The sequence below is a fragment of the Sebastes umbrosus genome, chromosome 19 (assembly GCF_015220745.1).
Source record: "Sebastes umbrosus isolate fSebUmb1 chromosome 19, fSebUmb1.pri, whole genome shotgun sequence".
Lineage (NCBI taxonomy): Eukaryota > Metazoa > Chordata > Actinopteri > Perciformes > Sebastidae > Sebastes > Sebastes umbrosus.
The window spans coordinates 7,022,652-7,033,824 of record NC_051287.1 but is presented as its reverse complement, the minus strand read 5'-3'; the positions used below and the strand labels follow the sequence as shown (position 1 = coordinate 7,033,824).

The window sequence follows — 11,173 nt, the reverse complement described above, 5'->3', positions numbered from 1 at the left end:
AAATACCACGACTTGGTCAGTGCCAGCCTATTGCATTACATTTTGACGGACCAGGGACGGCGTGACAATATACAGTATGCTCGTTACATGCATAGAGTCCTTTCAAAATAAACATGTTTTCAAAGGAAGTTAGGTTTAGGCAACACAACCACTTAGGTAGGGTTAGGAAACGGTCGTGGTTGACGTTACTTCACTGCTTAGCGACTCACGTGACTAACGAGTCGTCGTGACGTCACTGTAACTACGTCCACTTCTTTTATATTGTGGCTGTAGTACTTCCCACTGTTTCCCTCCCTCACCATCTCCCATGCACACACATTATTGACCCCAGTGACATGAATACTAATCAAACTGCGTGTTTGATTTTGTATCAAAACTTTATTTATCAAACAAAAAGAATGCACCATTGAAATAACATTTCTATAAAAAAGGACCATGGGACTGTTCTACAGTGCATTACAAAACCAGCAATTGTATACAACATTGTGGATAGAAACTTCGCTTTACTTCATCATCATCATCATCATCATCATCATCATCATCATCATCATCATCCCATCCTCATCATTTTTTCTCCCCCTCACTCCAATGAACAAAATGTACACTCTTAAATATTGCAGTCACTAAGCTAATTTGGTTATAATGACTCTAGGATTGGACATTTTTTTTTAAAGGGCGAAGTCAAACTGTATTTACGCGGAGAAGTCGGCTCCTCTGTTGAACAATGACGTTCTGGAAATGAAGTAATTGTCTGCGTGAGAGGAGATAAGGGACGTTTTAATTTGGCCCCTTTCACCCCGATGAGATGAGGTCCAAATCATTTTTTGACTTTTTTTTTCTACCCCCATTATTTTCTTCTTCTCTTTTGTAAAGCCGTCGGCCTGAAACTGTCAGTTTTTTGGAGCTGACTGAGTCGATTTCACACCAACATCAGGCCACTTTCAAAGTCAGCACATCCCTGACCAACTTCACTTGGTCTTTTTTGACCGTGTAATTTGTCCCTTTTTGATCCTCAATGGTTCCCACGCAAGAAGGGAAGCACCCAAAGAAAAAAGTTAATGATGTCGAGTTTCCCTTTGAAATGCGGGAGCAAAGCCGCCCCGGGTTCCACCCTATCTGGCCTGGTGTTTCTGAGTTTCACACAGTCACCACAGGAAGAGTTCACAAGGATTTACAGATAGAGGATGAGGTGTTTTCAAAAGGACATCCTGCTGTGATTCTTTAGTCCAACTAAAAGTTGGTTGAGATGGAATATCGATCTTAAACTACTTATACAAAAATGAACAACACCTCAGCTACATCTAGGTCCCGCCCTCTTTGCCCAAATTAGGATCTCCTGGCTCCAGATGGCAGGTGAGGTGTTTATGGTGCCTTCAAATGAAACTCGTGAACTCGTATTTACAACATGGGAAGTCGTGTACACGATATGATTGGCGTTCAAGTGGTTAAGTCGCGAAGAACACCGCTGCTACGCAACGGCAATATTAACGTTACTGTCGGCGTCTAGAAGCCACAGAGGCTAACAATTTAGAAAGATAGCAAGTGAGTAACATAACGTAGTAAATGCAAAAGGCTTAATGACAGAGGAAAAGATGAGGCCGCTGGGAATATCAACATTTTCCTCAGACTTATAGAATTATGAATAAAAACAATATGCGACTAAAATGACAATATATTAACTTATTATGCACGAAAAATGAATTTCCAAGGCCTCCGCCATTTCTGACAACGTCAACAAACACGTCACAATTCGTGAACTCGGAGCTTTCAGAAACTTTCCACTTGCTAGGTTGTGAATACGACATGAGGGGGTTGTTCATATGGACTTATCTCGTAAACACGGTAAACACGACCCCATTTGAAGGCACCATTAAACCAATCGAGTGCTACAGGAATGAGTCCTAATACACGGAAATGAGTTAGCACTTTAGCACTTCTGGTTCCCTCATCTGGAAGTCAATGTGTTTTTAGTTAGATGCCTGAAATAAGGTCTGTGGTTAACACAAGCTGAAGAGATTTTAACGCTTTGTTCAACGACATAAAACACATCTGTAAATATCCCACTCGTGAATTTTGAAGCCTTTTATGTGTCTTAAAAAAGGCTAACAAGTGGCTAAATGAGACTACTAAACGCCAACTCGTCCGCCTTTGCAGCCCAACGTAAGGTTTTACTTCTGGCGATTGCATTTACTCTTCAAAAATCATAAAAGTGGTGTTCATTTGTGAAGATTATCTTGCTGAACAAAACGTCTAAGTATCATAAACGTGTGTTTGCCACAGAGCTTTTTTTTTGCAATAACCTAAAATGGAAAAATCCCATTGGGTTTTTGTCGAGAGAACCAGGGCGATGCTAACTTCCTGGTTGGCCTACAAAAATACGTCATCCCTGCAGCACTCTATCCTGGCTTCAAAACACCACAGACCCTATAGGGACATGTCTGTCATTATATACAGGTTATAGTTAGTCAGGATTACTGCATAGATGCCATCAATCTACTTATTTTAGACTGAAAATAAACAAAGAAAGGTGGTGGTGACTGTGTGTCCTCAGAGTGACTCAGTTTGGTGACAAACCATTGACATATTTCATTAAGAAATGTAAATAATCTTTCTACAATATTTAAAAAAAATACTGAAACCTTTTAAGGCAACAAACGAAAAAGAAATAAACAAAACAAAAAACTCTGAACGGCGCTTCAGTCTTCTTTTTCATTTTGTTCTTTGCTAAACTAAATTTACATCTGCAGAAATATCACATGGTTATAAATAATAGTTTTCAAGAGCACTCAAAATAAAGTAATAATAATAATAATAATAATATATTAAATTTGATTATAAAAAAGTTACTACTACTCTAGTGGAACTGTACACTGTAAAAAAAGCAGCGTTCTGTAATGTAGTTCTGCTGCAGCGACGCTTTTCTCCACAGTAAAATACACATGTAAATCCAACAAGAAAAAAACAAAAACAAACGCTAACATCTGGCTGTTAGAGGCCGGGGTTAGACTGTGGATGGGAAGCCTTTGTGTGTCGATACGGAGAAGTTTGGTTCGTGATTCACTGTGTAAAGTTTAACAGAAAAAAAATATCTGTGGTAATAAAAATGAAACAAAAGTTCCCTCTAGTTCCCTTTTAGTTTCCTGTATTAAAGGCCAAACTTTTACTTCATGGTTGACAAAATGAAACTGGATATTTGACTTGCACTGAATGATGAAGTCGACTGTTTAATACAACCCGTTCTCACTCCCAACTTCTTGAATACTGAGGCTTGGTCAATGCCCCTCGGCGTCTGATACCAACGCACCAACTCATCCTTTAGCATCTGTATGAGACGCACCGGCAGTAGGGCAATATTAGACAGTCAGAGCAACTGACGTAGTATCAAGAGCGAGAAAGACGGCTAATGGATGGGTCAAACAAACACAGGACTTTCACCCAGGAGACCGCTGTTGGTGTCCCGTGTGAAACCAAGTCAACGTTGACTTATTTTACCTCACTTTTGTTACATAACCTACGTACTTCACTAACGCCGCATACGAAAGTTACGTGCAAACATACTTATTTGAAACCTAAACCACGATCTTTTTTTGTATTGGGGGATCATTTCCTTTTGGGAGAATGGTCATTCTGTCTCCGTTGTGAGATCGGCTGAAGACGCACACCAGTATTTTGGGATGTTTCAGTCCCTTAACTTCAAATACTTGTACTTTACATTTTCCAAAAACTTCCCATCAGTTTCCAGATGAATTAACTTCCTTTCGAGCAGCCGTTGAATTCAGTCACTTCTATCAAAATGAACTAAGCTCATCCATCAGTGAACATGTCTGCATTATTCTTGTTATGTTACTGGTGTGTGGTGATACAGTTGTAACTCAACTCATTTGAATTTCACACTAGAACTGAGTGGAAACTTGTGGCTCATGATTTGCGGTAACATGACTTATAAGTCATATTTAATGAACAGACTTAAACATGCAACCACGCTTGAGTCTAAATGAGTCTGACATGTACTGTAGAGATGAAAAGCAGGTAGAGAACTGCCCGACTCCTAAGGGCTGTTCTTTGGTGCCGGGGGGATCGACTGATTTAAATATGAACATAGAAGACGTAGATGAATATTACTTCCCCGCCGCTGACTGGCGAAGAAATGTCTTAATCAAAAATTATGCAAAAGTGTTCCCTGTAAGATCCGCTACGAAATCTGATCAGTGGCGCAGATTCAACCTCCTGCATCTCCACACGGAAACAAGAATCCAGATTCCTGCTGTTTTACTTCTGCTGGCTTTAACTGAATGAGTGGTATGTGATTCAGTTCCTAGTTATAGCTTGTAAAAGACCAATTTAAAGTTATTATTAATTGTCGGCTGAAGAAAAACACGTCTTTTAGGTGACAGTGTGAGTTTCTGAGAGAGCTGGGTGACATTTTGACGGACACACCGACTGGTTTTGTGGATCCGGTCTGTAGTATTTCAACCACAGGACGATCCTTGTCATCCCTACATTTAGCATGTCTGATGTGTCTGTTTCCAGACAGCTGCTGAAAGGCTGCATCTGTGCCACTGAAGTAAAAGAACTAGTTTTTCTCTTAGTTGTCTCTGTTTAAAAAAGGGACACTGTGCTTTCGGGACAAGCCCTCAGCAGAGCAGAACGTCTCATCTGTTCCCTGGGTGTCGGCTGTGCAGGAGGAACTAATTAACATAACACAGAGCACATTTTAACATTTCACTAAGACTTCAAATAAAGTGACTAGATACAGAGAAAGAAAAATAACACTTCGGTGCAACCCTGTCTCCTAAGCTATGTTCCCAAACAACTAGACTGCATCTCAATTACTTCTCGATTTTAATATTAATGAATTGAATCGTGTACATAGACGCGAATTTAAATTTTTTTTCGTGATCGTGGTCAGCACAAAATCAATTCGTGTGTAAACTACATAATTGTGAACCAGGAATAATAAAGAGTGGCGAACGCCATGTAGCTGTATAAACGCCGTATAAATGCCGTATAAACGCCGTATAAACGCCGTAACTTCCGTATGGCACTTCTGGTGTTATTTTAACCCAAACCGTGATCTTTTCCTATGTAATACGTATGTTTGTCACGTTATGTAATGTTGACTTTTGGTTTCAGACAGGACACTAACAGTGGGGAACTTCCTGTGTTTGTTTGACCCATCGGCCCATCCATCCTGACCTCCTCCCTAGCGCGTCTTCTGCGGACTATGATAAGAAACCTATTTACGTCAAAAACAAACGTAATCCGGGAGAAAATATGTTTCCCTCGAAACGTAATTGACAGTTTAGTTGACAGCAGTTTAGTTGCATGGGAACGTAATTTTTTAGGAGACCAGGCTGTTCGGAAAAAAGTAAAGGCACGTAGGATATTTTATTTATCTCGACGGCAACAAAAACTCATGAGGGCAAATGAGTCATGATAAAAAAACAACTAAAAACACATTTTGGTATAAAAAGTAAAATAAAAAAATAAAATAAAACCAGTTTGTTTGTTTGTTAGTCGACAGTTTATCTCATCCACGATCCTCAACATTTTCGGCCTCATTCTGACCAACTACAAAGCTGAGCCAGGCTAAGTTTGAAGTCTCTACACGTTTATTTTCATATAAATTAAATAAAAAGGGCTGCCTGGAAGGAAGGAATCAATCTAAGAACTGATGGATGATTTAGAAAAGGATCAGTAGTACTTAAAAAAATATTTGTGTACCAGTGTGACCATTTATGTTCATCGTACTTTCCCCCTTTTGACGCCGAAAAGAACAAATCTCTCGTGTCAACAGGCCATTTAATTTAGAAATTTACTGCTCAAATCAGATTTTCTTTCTGTAAATCAAATTTCAGTCTCGCCCGGCAGCGTCGGATCATCTCATCTGTCTGCCGCTCTGCCCTGCTTTTCTGAAAAGAAGGGAAAAGAAGCGCGACTTGGAGAAGTATTAAAGCACTCGGCTCAGACTGGATGCATCTCCCAGAATGCGCTGATGAGTTTGATCCCCGCGCCGCCCGCTTGCCTGCGTTTGTTCACCTTTCATCCCCGCGCTCGTTCTGCAGAGACGTTACCTTTCCATCCCCTCCATCCGCGGGACTTTTCCCCCCGCAGCCGTAACAGCCCGGCGAGCGTGAGCTTGAATCATAATATTTGAAACGGCGTTATAATGAATTCCCGGCCTCATTCCTCCGTGCCCTAGCTTGCACATACAAACCACCTCTGAATATCAATTCACCTTCTCTGCCTCCGCTCTCTCTGTGTCCCTCAGGCTTTTTGCTTTCATCACAGAGAGATAAAGGTCTGGAAATTACAATATGGTGACTGGGGTGACACAGTCAAATATGGAGCATACTGATGGCCTGTTTTTCTCCCCCCAGCTGATTAATGAATCATTTGTCATTTTAAGCTCCTGCCTTTCTGCGCACTCCCAAAAAAATATCCCAACCCGTTCATTCTCGCACTAATTCTCCAACTTACTTTTTGCTTTTTTGTCAATACAAATCTATTTGCTTTAAAGAACTGAACGGTTCTCTGCTCTATCGTCCTGACTGACCTCATGTTACCGAGATTATATTTCCCTCAGGCCACTTCTTAAAGAAAGTAAAAACTAAAAATGGCACAAAAGATTCTCTCCATACCCGTTAACAATTTAAATAAAAATGAAACTTTTTTGTGATGCGTTCAAAGGCTGTAGGCTATCAGTTTTCATGACCTTAAAAGTAGCTCTTTGTGGAAATATGTTTGATAAAACCTGATTTGAAAAAACACAGTTCTGACAGGACAGCGAATGTAAAAATATACTTTGTGGAATATGCATTATTTGCGTGTATGTTTTTGTTTTTTTTCGTATTATTTTTGTATAAAAACGGAACGCCCTGAAGTAAACTCAAAGTGAAGCTGGCGGTTTTGCAATTTTTCCCCCATGTGGGCGATCCAGGTCGACAGAGGTACATGTGTGTTTATCTCATGAAAAATAAATATGGATTCATCAAAAGCAGGCCCGAATACAGCACGCTCACCTTCAGTCAAACGCATACTGAAAACTGCACAAAGTGAAAAAATAAACAATGGTAGAGGTCACTCTCATCATCATCATCATCATCATCGGCTGCCCTCTAACGTCTCTAATCTCAGTAATCATAATAATAACAATAATTCCACTAATAATAACTTGATTCTTGATCCTGTTTCTGAAACACCTCCTTCACAACTGATTATTTCATCACAGTGATGCCGAATGTCTATTCATCTAAACTATTTATGTGTTTTCTCAAGAAAACAAGATCTTTTTTTCTGTTCTTATCACTGAGATCTTGATCCAGAGACAACAGTTTCATCATTTATTTAGATAAAATACCAACAACTTAATTATCTCTTTCTCACGATTGAGATGATGTTGTGTTTTGTCGGTGCTCCAAATCATGTTTTTCTATAATCTTGCTTCAGTGACGATGCCCTCCAAAATGTTACTATCTTTTTATGAGCACATGAACAGGTGTCCCAAAGAGGACTGCCCATTGTTCCGACGGCCCATTGCTCTTAAAGTACACACTCTCTGTGTAACAAACAGAAGCAAATGGCTCAATATTATGCAGAATGACATCATCGGACCTTCCCAATATTTTTTCCAACTGGCGAAGGTACAACCCGCCACTCTTTCTCTACTCGGTTTAGGCATGAGGAGTGAGATTAGTTGTGTTTAGGGTAGGAATATCAGGGTGCATTGCCTTTGGGAATGCCCAACCATACAAGAGTATTGTAAGGAGATAATAATGACTTCATCCGTTATCACAAAAGAGGAGCTTCCTCTGTGCCCTACATTGTGTAAATTCGGATGTTTCCCAGTAAACTGTAAGTTTAATAATACAAATAAGCAGATGGTTATATTCTGTTTACTTGAAGCTGAGCATAAAATTGCTCTGTGATCCATGACAATCCATGAATAGATCAAGCAAACAAAGTTGGGTTGATGGATTGTTGCATTGTCTAGTTATGGAGAAACTTACATATATACTAAATAAGATATAAGATGTGAGACTCATTCGCGGAATTTCTGGACCTTGGAGTGATCCACTGTTATTTTTAGATATAAAATAATATTATTCATTTTTTTTCACCAATCATAGTACCTTGTCAGCAAGTATGACAACAGAATGTGCCTTATTTACATTATGTTCAAAGTCTGTTTAGGTTTGCCTTTTTGTGCACCTTTTATGTGCAATGTGTTTTTATTGTTATGTGAAATATTTCAATAAACATATTTGTCAAAAAAGAAAATCAGCGTAAGCCAACCAGAGGTAGAGTAGGGCGGGTCAAGCCTTCACCATGGTTGGAAAAAAAATATTGTGACCGGGAAGATCCGATGATGTAATTTTGCATAATAATTAGCCACATGCTTCTGTTAAGGATAACAGGCTGTTGGGACATTTTTTGGACTGTTGGGGTTTTGGAAGAAACTATGGCATGGCAACGTCGCTAAAGCCAGTCCTCACTTAACTGTTCTCTCATTCTTCACGACTCCAACTAGCAGGGGGTCACTGACGGTGAACAAATTGTGAACGAGGTGTTCAGACTGAATTCACACACATTTCTCAAAAGGACCACGTACCATTCCAATCCAACCTTCATTTGTCCAGGATGGGATGGGTCCTACCAATCCAAATCCAGATGTCTTATAACATTTGTTCCACACAGATCACCTTACTGCTTTTCATTGACTTCCAGTCCATGGTCGGGACTGAGACAGACTTAAAAACAAAGACGGTTACAATAAGTTTTCCAAGATGAAAATTTGGCACGAGTCATTGTAGGTAAAGATTGGGAGTTTTGTCTGGGTTAAGGAGAGTAAAGGCTTGGTCAAGAGCAGCAACAAGACTGTGGGAGTCTATAGAGGTTTCTATACAGTCCTGTAAGAGTAGAGTCAGCTGGATCCAATCCAGGCTTTTTCAGACCGGTCTCGTAGGTTCTCACACTTGTTTCTATCCAGCCAAAATCACATTTTTAATCCCTTCCTTTTTTTTTTTTAAACCACCGAATCCAGAAGTGGAAGGGCTTCATGGGTTATGGTTGTTTCACTGAAATCATACTGTTTTGTTCGAGAAGAGGGTAAAGAAAAGAGAGATATTGAGGAAAAATAGGCAGGAAATGCGGAGAGGATCACCACAACAGATCTCGACCTCGGATCCAGGTGAGAAAATGAACGTTTTGGTGAAACTTTGGTGGCTGAGGACGTGTTTTCTATTTCTTACTGTAGGTTCTGGTGGCATTTTCAAAAACATACACACATCCTGTAACTGCAAAGTTGGAATAGCCAAACAAAAAAACAAAAGGAATACTTCCGACAGCGATCATGAAAAATAAGTGAGGTACAGTCACAGTAACTGAGTTGTGGATAACTCAGCGGAGGAGGACGCTAATAAATACCACAAAGAAGAGAAACAGGAGGGATCTTATAACGTTGTCTTCTTTTTTTTTGTGATAATCCCATCATCCTGTGTCATTAAGCCGAGGCGCTAGGCATTGGGTTTTTCTAGTTTTGTGTTTGAGGTTGAAGAGTCTAGAGGGGATTCAGTTTGAACTCCTACAGAAGCCCCTCCAGCCTTTGTCCTGTTCTTGGAGTTGATGCTGTGCTGCTGTAGTGTTTATCCTCTGTTTGATTCCCTTCTATCCTATCCCGGTCCCAAACAGTGGACACTAGCCGAGGCCAGTAGAAACCAAACAAACTCAACCAAGCACAGATGGAGGTCTGATTCCACAGAGGCGTCTTCAAACCCAGATTGACCTGTTGCCGCCGTTATCTTATGGAGAGCAGGTGACATCAAGGCTTGAAGAAGGGTTCCAGACTGGATCGTGGCTGAGGGCTGGGCTGGGCTGGGCTGGGCTGGGCCGGTATTAGAGGTTAGAAGGCGGAGCCGGTAATGGCATTGAGCTGCTTCATCAGCCCTTCTAGACTGGCCATCTGCTCCGACAGGTCGTCCTGCTCGTAAACCTGAAAGACAAGAACAAGACTCTGAGTATATATATATAAAACTGAGTATATGTCTGGACCGTGTATGGTCAGTCTGCAAATTTGTGGTCATGTTTATAATGTTATATCCAGCGGTACATGTCCACCAGGTTGAATGCACCTGATTGGTTCCTGGTTTGCTGCTTGCCGTTTCAAGCAGGAAACAACATGGCGGCCTGCTCGTAAACGTTCTGTTATTCCGTCTAAAAAATCCACCAAAATCTACTTCTGAAATAGGCGATGCCGCTGCTGAATCTCGTTTCATTTTAGAACTAGACCGCCTAGTTTGAGTCCGAGCTTCGTGAGCCGAACATGTCGCCCTGGACGGGCTCATTTGTTGAGTGGAACCTCTGACACGCACCCCTGAAAACGTAAACAAAGGACTGTTCCGGCCTTTTCGTTTTGAAAGAGTAACGGCCAATGAGGAAACTCCAACACTCGGCTGACCAATCGTGTAATTTCATCACTCAGTCAGTGACAGACTTTTGCGGTAAGAGGTACAGTTTACACACCTGTGAGCTTTATAGAAACCTGCCTGAATATCTGTGTGGTAACTCTTTATAAATCAAGGACTTGGTGGATAACCTCGGTTTCCTCTCGCCGCTTCACAATAACAGCCTTTCCGTCATTTGCCAGTGGAAAGCTTTTAGCTTAACAATCTTCATTCGAGCGCTGACAGCACGACAAAAGTGAGGCTGCTGTCTGTTAGGTCAAAGTCAGAACAGAATCATAGGCGTGAAACTAAATTTATACAGCAACTACTAAACTACTGAAAGATGAACAGCATATGCCTTTGAACAATATTCCCCCCCCTCTTTGAAACCCATTTTCAAACCTTAAACCATACCTTAAAGGGAGATTTGAAAACTATGACTAAAATGCAACAACATATGTTTGTCAACGACCTTTCTTTCCATGACTAAGACGAGACGATTACAAGACGGTGACGAGACGGCACTGACGTCATATCAAACATGCAATGTCGTTGATGAAAAAAGACGACACTAAAATGTAGTTTATGTCGGGTCGGGTTCGGGTGGTTGAGTAACATATTTTTACATGTTGGGTGGTGGATTGAAGTTTGGCTAAAATGACAGAAATGTTCAATATAATCTGATGACTAAACAGGACTAAGATTAAATAAAAAAACAAAAATTAAGAGAG

The 11,173-nt window shown here is 40.6% G+C and overlaps 1 protein-coding gene across 1 annotated transcript in view; it reads right to left on the bottom strand.

Moving 5' to 3' along the window:
* Positions 1 to 4,854: 4,854 nt before the first annotated feature.
* dcc (DCC netrin 1 receptor) overlaps positions 4,855 to 11,173 on the bottom strand; it is a 251,873-nt gene continuing 245,554 nt past the window's right edge. The window contains exon 29 of the mRNA XM_037753405.1: positions 4,855 to 9,991. Within this exon, the coding sequence (XP_037609333.1) occupies positions 9,902 to 9,991 (90 nt within the window). The 3' untranslated portion in view covers positions 4,855 to 9,901. The remainder of the gene's footprint in view (positions 9,992 to 11,173) is intronic.